We start from the raw sequence: 17,558 nt of genomic DNA, 5'->3' as shown, positions 1-17,558 counted from the left end.
TGAAAAAATACTTCCTTTTATATGTTTTAAACCTGCTGCCTATTAATTTCATTTGGTGACCCCTAGTTCTTGTGTTATGAGAAGGAGTAAATAACACTTCCTTATTTACTTTCTCCACACCAGTCATGATTTTATAGACCTCAATCATATCCCCCTTAGTTGTCTCTTTTCCAAGCTTAGAAGTCCCAGTCTTATTAACCTCTCCTGATATGGAAGCTGTTCCATACCCCTAATAATTTTTGTTGCCCTTTTCTGAACCTTTTCAAATTCCAATATATCTTTTTTGAGATGGTGTGACCACATCTGAACGCAGTATTCAAGATGTAGACGCACCATGGATTTATATACAGGCAATATATTTTCTGTCTTACTATCTATCCCTTTCTTAATGATTCCCAACATTCTGTTCGCTTTTTTGACTGCCGCTGCACATTGAGTGGATGTTTTCAGAGAACTATCCAAAATCACTCCAAGATCTCTTTCTTGAGTGGTAACAGCTAATTTAGACCCCATCATTTTATATATATATAGTTGGGATTATGTTTTCCAATGTGCATTACTTTGCATTTATCAACATTGAATTTCATCTGCCATTTTGTTGTCCTGTCGCCCAGTTTTGTGAGATCCCTTTGTAGCTCTTCGCAGTCTGCTTGGGACTTAACTATCTTGAGTAGTTTTGTATAATCTACAAATTTGTCACCTCACTGTTTACCTCTTTTTCCAGATCATTTATGAATATGCTGAATAGGACTGGTCCCAGTACAGACCCTTGGGGGACACCACTATTTACCTCTCTCCATTCTGAAAACTGACCATTTATTCCTACCCTTTGTTTCCTGTCTTTTAACCAGTTTTGACAGGCCTGGATCCTTCCATTTTATTGTTTGTATTGGGGTAACACCTGGTTATTGACCAAGATTCTTTTAACCTGCTACCAATCCATGAGAAGACCTTCCCTTTTATCCCATGACAGCTTGTTGTATTAAAAGCATCAATAGGAATTAAAATGTTTTAGGGAAAAGCCAAGCATCATCTTCTGGCAAACAGTGAGATGAAAAAAGTTAAGAACACTAATTCCAGGCCTCTAGATGAGCAATTCTCATTGCATTAGCTGTGTACTTTCTAACTAGAAATAATGTATAATGTAACACATCACAAATCTAACAGGTAACAAACATGTAATTTATGGCTACAAAGAAATTGTTATGAATTTTAAAATTTTTACTATTTTGCCTTCCTGCTCATCAAGTATGATTTCGGTGTGTGCAAGAGTTTAGTATGAGCGTTTCCCTCCAAAAAATAAGAACTTCCTGAGAGCATCATATTCCATTGATAGGGAAACAGAGGTATGCTTTCAAAAACAATACCTTTGCAAGTATGACATAAAATCGCAGAAATCTGAATTAGGAGCCATACCATGCTGAGAATCATTCCACCATCAATAAGGGGCAGTGTATTCAGTTTTAAAAACATATCTAGAGTAGTTTAAACTAGTATCAGAAAAGTGATACAAATAACACCTCTAATGTGAAGCGATGTTGTACAGGTATTTTTATAAATGCAGTAAATATAATTTAGTATAAAAATGCTACAACAGAACCTTACTCATTTGCTCTCATAACTGGATGATGCATTGAGGATTACTGAATTATGAGAATCACTGAATTAGGGACAAATCCTGGCCCTTCTTTCCTTCAGGGCAAAGAAATCACTGAAGTCACTAGATTAACAAGACTCTGAACTCCTAAGGACTCACTGTACCACTGCAGGGTCACCCACAGAAGACTCCCCTTGTTATTTTGTGGGTACCCAGGGAGCAGATTCCACCTAGCTCTGAATCAGTTAGGAGACTGAATGGGCTACATGGCCTCCCATACACCTCCTGACAGACATACTGCAAAACAGCACTGTCCATCACAACGAAAATCCAAGATCCATCAGGATGGTCTTGTGGTCTTCCCATGTGACCTTGGGGAAGCCACTTACTCCCTGTGCCTCAGTTTCCCATTTATAAAATGGAAATATACTCCTTCATCTCATAGGGATGTTGTGAGAGTAAATCCAGTAACAATTGTGAAGTAATCAGTTGTTATGGTGAGGATCACTATAGAACAGACCTATAAATAATCTGGGCAAAAGAACCTCTCCCTAGGCCCCACAAAACACCATGGCAATCATGGGAGAAGAGTGTGATATTGCCTGCAAAACTCCTAGCCCCAAAGAAAATACTATTTAAAAAAAAAACATGTATCGGAACTCCTCCTGGTCCTTGTTCCCTGTGTGATAGCTTTTTGGTGGTTTTCCCAGCTCCATAGCTGTTGTCACAGAATCTAGAGGTGGGAGAGACTTAAGGTCATCTTGTCCATCTGCCTGTCACCGCAGACAAGACAATTTGTCAAGACAATTCACCAGTCCAGACACAATTTACTTGCTTATCCTTTACAATGATAAAGTTAATGAAAGAAATGATGTGTTTTTTAACCAACAAGTCCAAAGATATTCACTCTACCTGAGTGTCCAGTTTGAATTTTGCAAAGCTGCCCAACCTACTTTATATTTACTAATGTTTTGTCCGGTCTATTCAGAAAAACTGTCAAACACTGGAACTTTCCTTGGGACATCATTCCACAAGCCATAGGATCAGTTTTTCCTGATATTCAGACTTCATATTCCCTTTCTTAATTTTATTCTGTTACTCCTCATTTTATTCTGCTAAGCAATTCCTCCCCCTGCTCAGTGTTCGCACCTAGAGCTGGTTGGAAAACTTTTGATAAAACATTTTTTCAACAGAATCTATCGTTTTGTTGAAGCTGAAACATTTGAGGATAACATTCAATTTCAGTGAAATTCTGCCAGAAATGAGCTAGGATCCCAATGTTTTCCCTCCAGCTGGCCTGCCCAGCTCCCTGGCAGCCTGACTAGCAGACTAATGGGGAGCTGGGAGCAGGACTCCCAGGCTCTCACTTGTGACTCCTCATCAGCCTGGATTCCCAGGAGAGCTGGATGAAGAATGATAATTCCATTCTGTGGAGAATTTTGGGCTTTTGTATCAAATTGGAACTAAACCAAATTTCAAAATCACGAAATCCTCCAGGAAACAGAATTACAGTTGTCTGCCTAGTTCAATTCACACCCCTTATTTATACATCTCTTGGGCCAGGATTTAGTCCTTTGTAAGCAATCAAGGATAATGCGCATCATGAATATATTTTATTTTTGCAATTTGACAGTTTTTGGTGTTAATTATTTATGACAATACTTAATGTGCTAGTAAACATGCTGTAGTATATCCTGTACATATAAAAATGTCTTAGTAACAAAACCTCATTTGTACAGAGGTCCTAAACCTTTTTTGAGAAATAAGGAGAGAGCTCCATTTTGGGAACAAACTGGTGTGCAAATTGTGCATGAGGATTAGAGAAGTTCTGCTGCATGTGGGTCAAGATGCTGTATTTTAACACTGTTAGGCAGCGAGTTCTTTTATGAGAGCTTAAATAAACCTGCCTTCCACTAATCATCTTTCCCATCTGGTATTAATATAAGGAGATTAAAGTAAGACAAACCATTTTTACTGCCAGTGATGAAATTATGAATTAATGCGGCTTACTACTATACAGAAGATTGCCAACCCAGAAGGGGAAAAAATGACAAGATGCAGATACTGAGTTTGAGCTACGAGGATAATTTATCTACAGAGCTGCCCTTGGCATATATAAGAAATAAACCCACTCTGTAGTAGAGCAGTGCTTCTCATCCAGAGGCCTGGGGCCCCCTGAGCAGGTTTCAGGGGGTCGGCCAAGCATAGCCGGCATTAGACTTGCTAGGGCTCAGGGCAGAAATCCGAAGCTCTGCCGTGCAAGACTGCAGCTCGGGGCTGAAGCTGAAGCCTAGGCAATTTAGCTTCATGGTGCCGCCTGTGGCATGGGGCCCGTGGAAACTGCCCCGGGAAACTGCCCCGCTCGCTACCCCTTAATGTTGGCCCTGGCTTTTATATGCAGAAAAACAGTTGTGGCACAGCTGGGGCATGGAGTTTTTATAACGTGGGGGGGCGGGAGGGCGCTCAGGCTCAGAAAGAAAAAGGTTGAGAACCACTGTAGCAGAGGACATAGGTGCTCAAACACTAACACTGACCCTAAGACGCCTCTAGAATATTAGTACAGGGGGAAAAAAGAGAAGCAACAGCAGTTCTGTTTAACATATGGAATCAGTTACCTGAAACCTAAGCAGATTAGTTTTAAACTTTTTACCCACTTGGTTACAGCATCAAGAAGACAAACACTGTGTATGGATAAGACGTGAATTAATAAAGCTGAACTTTGACTTGCATTGAATTTACTTGACAAATGTTTGGCTATGGCTATTTACTGCGGTATGCAAGTTTTACTTTGTAAAAAATTGAACAATGCTATATGGTATATGTAATTTTATATAGTCACCGCTGAATTCAAATTAAGAAAACTGGCTGTATCATTATATATCCTATATTAAGATGTAAATTCAGTGCTGGCCATAGATACACCACCAGTAAACGTAGCCACAGTTGGGTATTCTTAGCTATGCTTAAAGATTTACAAAAGTAACATAAAAATGTTAATCATTGCTTTGCTACTACGTCAACTTCCCTGCTCTACACCACATTCAAATTTCTCAAACAGAACCCAGTGAACAAATTGGAAAAAATCAAGGACTTTGCATACCTGTTATCATCTCCCCTCCATGATGCCCTGACTTGAGGAATCCAAAGACTGTTTTGGATAAATAGGCACAGTCTACACAGGCCTGCACAGCCTGCTGAAGTACCACATTTACAGGACCTGGTCCAAAGTGATCTGGAAGCTGCTGAACTTTCTTCTTATCCAGGTGAGGTCCAGAGTTCCCATGCTTGTTAACATAGACGCAAACTGAAAAATTACAAGCCTTATTTATGGAATCTGCCCACTTCAGGCACAATCACACTCAATCAAAACATATTTCAGTGGCTCTCACTGAAAGTCATATTGAATTCGATTGATGCACACTAAACACAAAAACACCATACACCTTCTGTGCATACACTTCTTTCTTTAATAACACAGTTTACCAATAGTTAACTACTTAGCATGCAGTGCAGCAATGGATAAGTCATGAAATCCTGGCAGATTCAAGTAAAAACAGGATTTTGACCAGGTACCAAAATTGTTGGCTACCTAGGCTTCCCCTGTCCCCTTTAGAAGACCACATTGCACACAAGTGCCTCCCCTCTGCATCCCAGTATATTTTAAAGAAACTCTAGGGCAATCTCTCTGCACTGGATACTCAAAATGGCATCATCATTGCATTGTCTCCTCATTGACACAAAATGCAGTTTGGTTCTCCAGTATTTTTACTTTTAAAATTGTACCTACTGCACAACAACATGGTGGTGCCAAACTCCATGACAAATATCTCCAACCCAGCAGCCATTCACAGCAGTATTCGTTTCCTTCTTTCTCAACCTGACGAATCAGCCTCCAAAACCCTCCTACATCACACTACCATGATGAGTTTATCCCAGCCTACAACCATCTGTGCTTGTTACTGAACTCCATCTGCATATGGGTTCCATTACACTACATCTAACCCGGTAGATGCTCTGAACTATAAGAATACAGGGGTCAAAGTGAAAACCTTAACAAAATGCATTACTGTAAAATGCCCTGTGTTATTTCTAGAGTTAAAATCTGCCAAAACAACAGTCAAGTTCATTTTAGGAAGACACTTTCTATAGAAACAAAAACAAAAAAAAGCAACTGTCTGTTCAAGAAAAGACAGGCACCTAAACAACTCAGACCTATCACAGGGATCATGATCTGTGGTTAACTAACAAGACAAAATAAGGGGTGAAAGCCTGACCCCACTGAAGTCAATAGAAATGTTTCCATTAACTTCAGTGGGATCAGGATTTATTGTGGTCTAATAAGGATATGCCTTGGTGGTGAGGCAATAGACTGAAGCATTAAATAAGATAAAAGAAACCTGTTTTTTTTTTTAAATGAATTACAGTACTATTTGTGCTCAAATGAAACTTGGATTTTTCAAACAACTGATACTTGTAAAAAGACTGGTTTCAGAGTGGTAGCCGTATTAGTCTGTATCAGCAAAAAGAACAGGAGTACTTGTGGCACCTTAGAGACTAACAAATTTATTTGGGCATAAGCTTTCATGGGCTAAAACCCATGCATCTGATGAAGTGGGTTTTAGCCCACGAAAGCTTATGCCCAAATAAATTTGTTAGTCTCTAAGGTGCCACAAGTACTCCTCGTTCTTTTTGTAAAAAGACTGGAATGCTCCCGAACTCTGCATTCATGTCTATTTTCTGTTTGACAGCAGAAGCTGTGGGAGGCACAGATGTGGATGTGGAGAGAACAGGAAAACTCTGTAAAATATGTTATTAAACTCTTATTTGGGCTCAGTAATGTTTGTAAACCTGACAGTTTCCTTTAGTATGAAATGATTGCCTATTCTGCCCCAATGTTGTCTAGCACTGAAAGAGGGGTAGCTGTAATTACGTGGAGGAGGGAAAGCAGAGGGACAGTTTCTTTGTAAAAGCAGCTTAAAAATGGCAAAAAATTAAAAACATAGCAAACTTTTCCCACCGTTTTTTTTTTGGAGGGGTGGGAGGAGGCCCACTTTAGCAGGTCCCAGGATTTGGTGACGACCAAAATGCTGACAATTTACAAATTGTCCCATAACTGTGTAATAAAGAAACTACTCAGAGGTAGTTCTAACTACCTCTAACTAACTTACTCCTTTTCCACCACCCATTTTATAATATAGTTCACTGCCTTTCCATTTTAAATGAGCTCTTGTTTTAACCTGGACCATTTTTCCTGGATTTTATTTTTTCAGTGACATAGTTTGTCATCTGTATCTCTATTTCCATACTCTCTGGAGTGTAACAGTAGTGTCTAATGGCCTTTTGGCAACAGTCGTTTCCAGTACATTTTGCTACTGGTTGGGATGGAGTAAGGTAAGACAAAACATGTCCTTTCTTCTTTATCAAGCATTGTACTCCAGGCTATGGAAGACTACTGAAAGTGCAATGGACTTTCCTATTTACACACCAAAAAGCATGCTAACCAGACACCAAATTCCTGAAGTTCTGGTGTTTCTTGCCATTGCACATGCACCAAATACCAGTCTTACCTAAGCACATTTGGAGAACTGCAATATAAAAATATATTTTCATATGAAGATGTTAGCAAAGTAAGTATGTACCAGACACCATCAGCAACATCTACCTCTTGGAGAGGACCCATCAACTTCCAGCAGAGGAAGAAATTAGAAGGAGAAGGTGGGGTTGGATAGGACACACACTACGCAAGCAGCCAACCAACATCACTAGACAGGCATTGCGGTGGAACCCCCAAGGCAAGCGGAAAAGAGGCCGTCCAAGAAACACCTGGCGACGCGACCTTCAGGCTGATAGCATAAAAATGGGCTATACCTGGAACCAGCTAGAGCAAATGGCCCAGGATAAAGGACTCTGGAGATCTGTGGTTGGCGGCCCATATCCCGACTGGGGTGACGGGCATGAGTGAGTGAGTGATGTTAGCAAAACAATTTATCTTCAGCACGTGTTTTAGAATAATAGTAGCATAAAACAATATAATTATTTTTATTTAAAGGGGGAAGTAATTTCATACATTCAGACTGTCCTTTTATACCTGTGGATATAACTGCTGCTGTTGCACCAGCAATGCCAACTCCATCTTTATGTATCTGTGTATTGCCATTGTCCCCCTCAGGAGAAGTAAGTGGAGGAGAAGATGCAGGAGGAGATTTCACTGGCAAGATTTTTTTCTGTTAAAAAAACCAAAACACAAAATCAGCAAGTGACCTTTTGTTAAACAATTCTCATTCATAAACAAACTATGCACTATCAATCACCATTCACTACTGAGGTAAGGACCACACACCTTCAGAGTTCCACTTACTACAGTGAAACTCAACTCCCCAACAGGAAGACGTTCTAGAAACAGTAACCCACTCAGGGTATTTAACTAAAACAAGTCAGCTAGACCATTGCACTATGGCTTTGTGACATGGCTGAAAGACGTCATCTCTGGGTATGTCTACACTGGTGTAATTTGCAGTTTCGATAGATGTACCCATGCTAGCTTTCATTGAACTAGCATACTAAAAATTAAAGCATAACTGTGGTGGCACAAGTAGCAGGATGGGCTAGCTGCCCCAAGTATGATCTCGTGTAAAACCTTAAGGAAGTACTTGGGGTGGGTAGCCCCTCCTATTGCTATGACTACATTTCTATTTTTTCATGCCCTAACTCAATCAGAGTTAGATCAGGTATGTCTACACCTCCAGCTCCGGTGTACCTTCTGTCTAAGTAGGGAGAGAGGAGAGGGACAAACTGAGAACAGGCAATCTAGGTGCCAAGAAATAGGGAGCTCATATTGCTGTCTAACTCTTATCAACCACAAACTTGGCATGTTGGTTTACTATCCCTCACTTCATGCTCTGAGCTGATCAAGTCTCTGAATAGGCTGGTTGGGCCCTAATATTGTGAAAGGAAATGCCAGACGAACCACCATGCATAATGAGAAGTCACTCATGAAAAAGGAATCATTTATGTCAAATCAGTAGCTTGCCAATTGATGGCACTGCATTTGTAACATTAATCTTCTTTTCACGCTAAACAAATTATTTTAAAAATTATTTTTAAAAAGGATAGCCTCAGTTAAGATTTGTTTCAATGCCATAACCACCTCATCCTTCCAGCTCCTTTTACACTGGAGCACGTCATCTGAAGTAGAATAACAGTGAATTTGGTGTGGAAATGTTACTAATGATCCTGTTTCACTTTCATGTTAAATGAAAAAAAACACACCATGCTAAATGTATCTTGCCTTCTGCTTTCAGCTCCACTTAAACCTTTCAAACCTATAGTTGGTTTTGATAAACATTCATATGTACAGATCTAAGAAACAGGCTACGTAAGAAATTAGGGGACAAGGGGCTATCATGGTGAGGGGAGATTTACTGCTCACATAAGGATAGCTGAAGGCCTGTGAAGGCCTCCAGAGGTGCTGGGTAGAGGGTGAAAGAGAACAAACTCACTGTCAGCTGCTACTATACTTGTTCTGCAGAGGCAGATTGTGCTTCCCTAAGCACTGCCCTGCAGCTGCAAGTTGGTGCACAGAGAGGTGAGCTCATGCAATATTGCTATTGCAAAATGTTAATAGACTCAGGTGTCATGCCCCCCCGAAATTGTGAAATTGTCTTAAAAATAATAGATTTGGGGAACTTTATTTGCTTTCTCATTTGAGTCTCTCTCATTTGCGACCAGGGACACTAGAAATTTGCTGAGATTCTCCATGATCACTTGTCTACAAGTAAAAACACCAAATCACAAAGCTTGATAAAAAGCTTATGAGGGCTGCTACCACTGCATATACTCTACACAGCACAGGTTGGCCAGTCTCCACTCCTTCATGCTACATATTATAGGTGCCTCCTGCATTGGAAAATGTAACATGAGAGGGGTTCTCAGTACACACAGGCACAGAGCAGCCACAATTTGGCCCTTTATTACACCACCGGAGCATTTCTTATTCTAATGTTCTAATAAACTTTGTGAGCATACATGAAAATACAGGGGATTTAAAGCTGTTCTACCCACATTCCCCATTTTTCATCATCAGAACAGATGACATTTTAAAAAATGGCTATTCCCATGTGTTCATACATCCCACATAAACTTATTATTTCTAGTACTTAAACTAACATTATGACCTAAGTCAGATGTACCTCAAACAGATGTTTGCCTGCCATTTGCAGACAGCAGAGAGCTGGCTGGTGATGTGGTGGGGGTTCTCTTCATTGCTTGCTGCTGAACTGCATTGAAAGCTAAAATTCACTGAGGCTGGAGTTTTCAAAAGGAGACTACAGCAGCTAGGAAACCAGCTCCCATTGGCCTTCAATAGAATTTGGGAAAATAATGCCCTCAGGTGTGTTTGGAAAACCCAGACTAAATGATTTTCTGTATCACTTTTGCATGTAAACAGTTGCCATAAGGAGGTTGAGATCACAAATGGGAAGGGAGATAATCTGTGCAACTGGGAATGGGAAAGGATGAGAAAAGGTGTACATGACAATCTTTCCCTTAAGCCGTGAACCAACAGATTGGTTTTGGCCAAAAATTGTATTAAAAAGCTACTCATTAAAAAATGTTCTCACATGAGACTTTTATGATAGCTACTGTCACTATTTGATTTTGGAAACAATTTTATATTGACACACTGACTTTTCACTTAAGTATCTTAAAACAACCAAAATACAGGTCTTCGAGTTCACTCTGAGCACTGCTGCAACATCTATAAAGAACTGCTTTAGCTTGCTTTGAAATCCATGGTACATGGCAAGGACTGAGATATTTGGTAAAGGTGAACAGGCCAGAAAGGGCTGATTGGAGAGTCTGGCATTGGGTGGTGAATGAAGTTGCTATAAGAATAATAAATATAGTGGCAGGAGTTATATTGTACTGATGATGGACACAGATGGTTTAGAACAGATGGGATAATATTCTACTGAACATGGCAGTCAGTGGCAGCTTCCCAGAGTGATGCAATAAACCTAAATATCCAATAACAGAAAGGACTCAAATCATCCTGGATACAGAGAATAAACATGTACTTAGCTAGAGCAAAAGCTCCAACTTCCTAGGCAATCCAGAAAGTCTCTCTATACAACACTACAAGAGGTGACTTCACTCTACCTTTGGGCTATTGCTACTCCATAGCACAGAAAGCCATAGATAACACAGAGGAAAATTCAACATGTGAAGAGATGGAGACATGAAAAAGAAATAATATGAACATTCAAGTGGGAGACACGGAGGGACAAACAACTAACACAACAGTGCATATACTGACTGGCTACTCCCCACATCCTCATTAAGGACCAGGGTAAAGCCCATACATTTGAAATACTGAAATATGTGGTCTGTCTGTTTTGACTGTAGTCTGGTTATTCGTGTTGCTAAATTAAAGAATACTTTTAAAACGTAATACATAAAAACAGTTATAAAGGGAACAAATGTTTTCCTTTCACATTAGAACTGAAATTAATAAAAAACACTACCTATTGAAATTGGGAGAAAGATGGTAAGGAGTCAAAATACAGGTAAGGGGGATTTTGCATTGAACTTTATTGCACTGATATTGGGAAGTATTTGGATGAAAGACACTACAGCAAAATAAGCTTATTTTCTATTGCACAGATAGAAATGCTGAATATTACATATTGATAACAAACAGTAAAACATGTTGACAACAAACAGATATTGCAACAGAATGGACTGCTTCTCCATCTGAGAATTATTTGGAAATTCAAACAAATTCACAATGTACTGATCAAAGACTGACCTCCTTAAGTATATATTTTCAAACTAGCATAAAAAGAACTTGTGAAAGGCTTATTCAGTCTGAACTGGCCTTAAACATTTACTCTAGCGGCCTTTAAGCATAAGGCATTTTGCTGTATTTAATGTTTGTTCTAAGATGTGCAGGCTTCATGATATTCAGTATGAATCTCACAAGCTCTCTGAGTGTGGCACTCCCAAATGTGGTCAATGGGACATTTTATTTGTTTCATCATTCTTTTGGTAATACCTGCCATGTGTCAAAAAGTGTGTGTGTATAATATTTCTTGAGTTAATTAAAATATTCTTCTGTGTAAAGTGTGTGGTAAAATGGAAGACATTAATAAAAACAAATAAACAACATCCTATATAAGCAGTAACTCTGTTCAAACAATGCTGAGACAGAATCTTTATTAATTTTAACCAATGAGTCATTTTACAAAAGTCAGCAGAGCTTTATATTTATACTGTTTGATGGAGAGAGTGAATTTTAAATCACATTTACAGTAACTTAAGCAACATATTACACAATGCCGCAGTAATAACTTTTTATGGAATTTCAGAAGAAATTCATTTTTACGTTTTCCAATCTAAAATTATACACAAAGCCTTGATTTCTAATGCCCTAAAGTAAGGTTAACATTGTGCTAACTTAACATTTATTTCAGTAAGAAAATAATTAAATCTAATAACCTAAGGGATTGTCAAAACTTGGAAATTTACTGAAAAAACTATTCTGGAATAGTAAACAATCAATCCATCCATCCATCCATCCATTCATCCATCCATCCATCCATCCATCCATCCAGTGGATTAATCTAAATCAGAAAAAGGGTCTCTTATTCTAGAATAAGAGTGTTCACATGGTGGCTTATCTCAAAATAAGAATTCCAGAATACTTATTTTGGTAAATTTCAAGTGGAGACAAGCTGTAAGTGCCTGAAGGGAAAACAGCATCAGCCTGTACATGGAATTATAAACAACATGTTCAAAATAACAAATCACTACAAAGTTCCACGATACAAATTAAAGTAGCAACTGTAACTAACCTTTCTTCCAGGTTTTAAACCTTTTTTCCTTGTTTTGAGATTTTCCGTAGAGGTGATTTTTGTCAGAGGAATGGTTTTAGGAGATTTTCCCTTCCTAGGAACTGTAGATTGTCCAGGGGGGTTGCCCCGACCTGTTTTCCTGCCACATTGTGCTGGTACTGGAGCAGACTTCTGTGGAGACTGCATTGAACGCCGGGTCACTTTGGAAGGGGAAGACTGGGCTTTTGCACCTCTTTTTGTAATGGAAACTGAGGGGAAAAATAAAAAACAAAAACCTCACCTCAAAATGAATATCAGATTCTGAAGGCATTTTGTGTCATTGTCCAGAGATTAATTTGTGCTACAAAAGCAACTTTTCTAATGATTTTAAAAACTTGCTACATATTAATTTAAATTTTAAAATCAGTGTAAAATGAAGATATCTAAACGTAACAAGTGTCTGGTATCAAACTACTTCATTTAACTAAATCCAGAAAGAACCAAATCCAGTTCCCCCAAAAATATATATTTAATAGGGACTTTTCTACAAGGGACAATTTTCAGATAAAAAACAAAGCTATAATTTGAATACACTCACCTTAAAGATGTTTCTCATAGTTTCCATTACTACCACAACTATTACATTCATATAGTGCTTGTCATCAAGAAGGATCCAAAAGTGCTTAACAAATTCTACAGAATATAAGAAATCTGTCCACTCTAAATGCAGCTGCCACAGAGGCGAAACAACGTCAACTATTCAACTGTGCACAGCAGAAAGTGAAGAATACCATCCAAGTAAAGAGGAAGAACGTTTTGATAGTCAAAATTTTAATAACTGGGATGTGTCTGGGACATCAAGTTTAACACCCAGAGTTCTTGTGAAAAATGCCAAGTATTAATTATAAAGACATGGTGGGTATGACCTGAAGAAGACTTCTGTGTAAGCTCCAAAGCTTGTCTCTCTCACCAACAGAAGTTGGTCCAATAAAAGATATTGTCCCTCACCCACCTTGTCTCTGATATCCTGGGACCAACATGGCCACAACAACACTGCATGCAAAGATTATGTTGAGTGATCACCAGTTCAGTTTTAAATTTTATTTGAAAGAATGTCCTCTAGGAGCACAGTGCCCACTGAGACTTGGATTCAACATGACTCAAAGGGAAAAGAATGACCTACTAATTTTCTGTAATATCAAAGATTTCCTTTGTGGGATGTCCACCAAATACAAACCTTGCTAACCCTATGCAGCTCACAGCTGACTAGATCACAGCCTGATGATGACAGGCTGCAAGCCATGACCAGATTTCTCTTCAATAAGAGCCTCCTAGTTAATAACGTATTTTCACCTATTTGATTGTGCTCTGAAGTCATTATGAAGAATTTATGGTAACTTTCACAGAATATCAGGGTTGGGAGGACCTTGGGGGGGGGGGGTCATCTAGTCCACCCCCCTGCTCAAAGCAGGACCAATCCCCAGACAGATTTTTGCCCCAGGTCCCTAAATGGCCCCCTCAAGGACTGAACTCACAACCCTGGGTTTAGCAGCCCAATGCTCAAACCACTGAGCTATCCATCCCCCCACCTGCCTTCCTTGGCAACAAACTGATATTAAAACACAACAGAAGGAGTTTCTACATACACAGATATACCACTGATGGGAAAATGTGTTATGTCAGTCTCCAGTATCTCCTATGTCCAATTCGAACAGCAATGACTGGTTCCAAGGGAAACTTATCTATTGTCATTTGATGAGAAGGCTGAACAACAGAGATACAGATGCTTTTGAGGAAATAAAAGGCAAAAACAGAGAGTATCGGACAACACTTGCACCCCCAGAGGGAAAAGTTCAGTTAAAACTAACAAATAAAATAGAGGAAAATAAGCCTTCTCTTGTCCCCTTTTCCCCCACCCACATGTATGCATGCACATGTACACACAAAGGAAAAGAAATATGAGACAAAAAGGTTGAATTTGATGGATTCTCTGTCATGTGAAGTATTTATTTTAAATCAAGACTGGATGTCTTTCTAAAAAAAAACTTTTGGCTTAACTAAAGCATATGAGGTTCCTTGATGCAGGAATCACAAAATGATATTCTATAGTCTGATCTCCTGCATAACACATGCTAGATGATCATAATGGTCCCTTCTGGCCTTAAAATCTATGAACCTGTACTTAACATGACAAAACTTGAGAAATTCCAAGTTAATGTTAAAGCCGAACTGACATAACCAAAGCCAAAATGCCTGATCTACTGCAAGCTGAAAGGGGAGTTCACGGTGGATTTTAAGACTTTATTCTAATTTCCAGAGTTTTGTGGGACATCAGAAAATTGTTACTGCTGAGCTATTAGTGATTGAAGATTTATTTAAAAAAAAAAAAAAACCCACACCACAAATAAAACTAGAAGTTAAATTTTCAAGGGAATCTAGACAGACCATTACTATTAGTCTATACAACAATGCCTAGCCATACATGTGATGTGCATCTCAGCAGTCTAGTGTTCAGCCTTATAAATGGTGCTTTTCATTTTATAAGTACTTCTCCCTATGAGTTAACTGTAACAAACAAATCATTCGAAGAGAAAGTGTCAAGGTAAAGTGAACTGAACATCCCAAAATGACGCTTTAGATGCTTATAAAACAAAAGTTCTATTCAAACAAGTTAATAAAGTTTTAGGACATGTTAAATACATTTTGTATGTTTTGTTTAATTCATTTATGAATCAAATGTCCTTGATGAGCAATTTTTTTTAAAAAGCCCTTTTTTACTAATATTTATAATCCTAAATACATTACATTAAATATATTTTCTGCCACAAATTACCTCTAGGTAACTGGAAAAAAGGAGCTTCTGAATTAAGAAAGTAATCACTTTCCTTTTATTTATCCACAATAGTATTTACAAGATTTCATATACAGTAGCAACTTAAAATAAGTTTAACTGAATTTTAGCCAATACAAATAACATCACTCTTTTATGTTATGCTTTTGAATCTTCCAAGTGACAACTCTTAATAAACAACATATCTGGAAAGCAAAACAAGATTATTATAAAATATGGCTATTTTATTCAGACTACACAATTCTGTGCTTAATAAATAAAGTCAAGAAATTGCAAAGAAATATGTGCTTCATAGATTCATTGTCTGACTCTACTGAAATCTAGCAAACACTTTCATAGTCTCTTTTGCATAGTAAATGAAATGTTAAATACATAGATAATCCCAATAACAAATTTTAATGCCAACAGGTTCTAGGAGTACAGGTACATGTTTCTACACAGTGGGCAAATTTCAACTGCTCTGTAGAAAGGATTTATATTATTTACTAAACAAAGGCTAACAATGCAAACAGTACTAATCATTTCTTGCTGTACTGTTGAAATACAATATAAAATATGTTTATTTTCAGCATCTTCCTACCTTTATATTCCAGAGGGCCAAATACTAGCCGCATTGACCATTAAGGGGGTTTAAGTCCCATTAGATAATTTTTCTTCTTACTAGGATTCAAACTGCCTTTTTGAATAAGCAAGTCTACAACAAAGCCCATGCTGCCTGAGCAGCAGCACTGAAATACTAGCAAATGGGAATGGAGCTATTTGCATTTGTTGGTTTAAGAGATGGGGGAGTGGAGGGAAGTGAGAGACTGCTAAAGTAATTCGCATATTGTCTGCAGGCTGTATTGACAGTGATCATCAGTCACCTGCTCATACTTCCTTCACCCCTGCCTTCAGAGGGAGACCAAAGGTTACACTGGGTCAAAGAATCTGGAAAGAAATGAAAAGACATGCAAAATCTAGCTGCCAACCCACTGCATCTGTAGACAAAGTTATCCCCGCTGGACCACATGTTCCAAAAACTAAGACGTTTTAATAGTCTCAAGAGAACTTGTTAAAATATATCAATGAAAAGAAGAGAGAAAAAACACCAAGCTCTGCTTGCAATTACTGCAGCATTTAGCAGGGATATTTACAACAGAAAAAGCACATTTGCTTTTTTTCAGGACACTGCTTTGCATTATAATGGTCTTCTCATTTGCACAAACAAAACAAAGCATTTGTTTCATGCTGCTCTACTGAAAAAATAAAATATCAACTGTTCAAGTTTCATTGGTTTTATGCATATAATTTAGTGAACAGTGTTCTTTCCCATGTCTCTTATCTTAAGTAAAAACTATAAGAAAAGATAAACTAAACTAAAAATATTATACATCATAGAGTAAGCAAATAAAATGTTAAATGTTAATAAATATTCAGAGTTTTCATAGTTTACAGAGCTCTCTAATTACACTACTATATTCTAGGAATATAAGTTAATACATAAACACATTAAAGATCTTTCATGCTTTCAATTATTAGTAACATGACAACATTTTCAAAAGCTCCAAAGTTGTCATTATCCAGAGAACACAAAATCTGTAACTCTGTACCAAATATTTAGAGGAGCAAAAAAATTCAAATATCCCAGGACCCCAAATCCTGCAACACTTACCAAGGGTCCAGTCCTTGCACATGCAAAGCCAGTGAAGTCAACTGGTACGACTTGCTAGAGTAAGGCTTTCAAGGATCAGGTTTTTGTTCAGGGCCAAATTCTGCTTACTACTGAGTGGACTGAATCTTTGCAAAGGACTGCAGAATTTGAACCCAGAATGTTTTACTGGGTATTTCCTGTTAGATTTATTCAGATTTATAAGGCTATCAGTAAACGTAATGCTACAGAAGAACTCAAACATAGGGGAAAAGGAGAAACTACAGTTCAAAAGACTGAAGATTAGTGCAATTCTAATTAACAGAATTCTCCTTAAAAATTCCATATAAATTCTTTCATTTTATGTTGTTCATGTCATAAAACTACAGAATTTGTAACATATTTGGAAGACTGTACTAGGACATTCTGTTGCTTCAGACAGTTGCCGATAGGTGATTATAAAAATAATTATTAGAAACTCTGAAGTGAAATTACATGAAAACAGACCCCAGCCTTAATCCTGTGACAGATCTGTGTGCAGAACCCCCTTGAACTTCTGGGCACAGAGCACTTGCTAGAATAGGCCCAAGATGTCAATTTGGGGAACAGAATTATTTTATTATGCAAAAAAGTTATACGAGTTTAACATTAAAT

At 38.1% G+C, this 17,558-nt stretch overlaps 1 protein-coding gene across 7 annotated transcripts in view; it reads right to left on the bottom strand.

The window, feature by feature from the left end:
* Window positions 1-17,558, bottom strand: part of SCML2 (Scm polycomb group protein like 2) — a 129,670-nt gene that overhangs the window by 20,704 nt on the left and 91,408 nt on the right. For all 7 annotated transcript variants that reach the window (XM_054006769.1, XM_054006759.1, XM_054006778.1 and 4 more), the window contains 3 exons: window positions 12,448-12,695; window positions 7,686-7,821; window positions 4,698-4,901 (listed from right to left, as the gene is read on the bottom strand). In XM_054006769.1, the coding sequence (XP_053862744.1) occupies window positions 4,698-4,901; window positions 7,686-7,821; window positions 12,448-12,695 (588 nt within the window). The remainder of the gene's footprint in view (window positions 1-4,697; window positions 4,902-7,685; window positions 7,822-12,447; window positions 12,696-17,558) is intronic.

Source organism: Malaclemys terrapin, chromosome 1 (genome assembly GCF_027887155.1).
Source record: "Malaclemys terrapin pileata isolate rMalTer1 chromosome 1, rMalTer1.hap1, whole genome shotgun sequence".
Classification (NCBI taxonomy): domain Eukaryota; kingdom Metazoa; phylum Chordata; order Testudines; family Emydidae; genus Malaclemys; species Malaclemys terrapin.
Note: the sequence above shows the minus strand (reverse complement) of the source record. Positions and strands in the feature narration are given on the sequence as shown.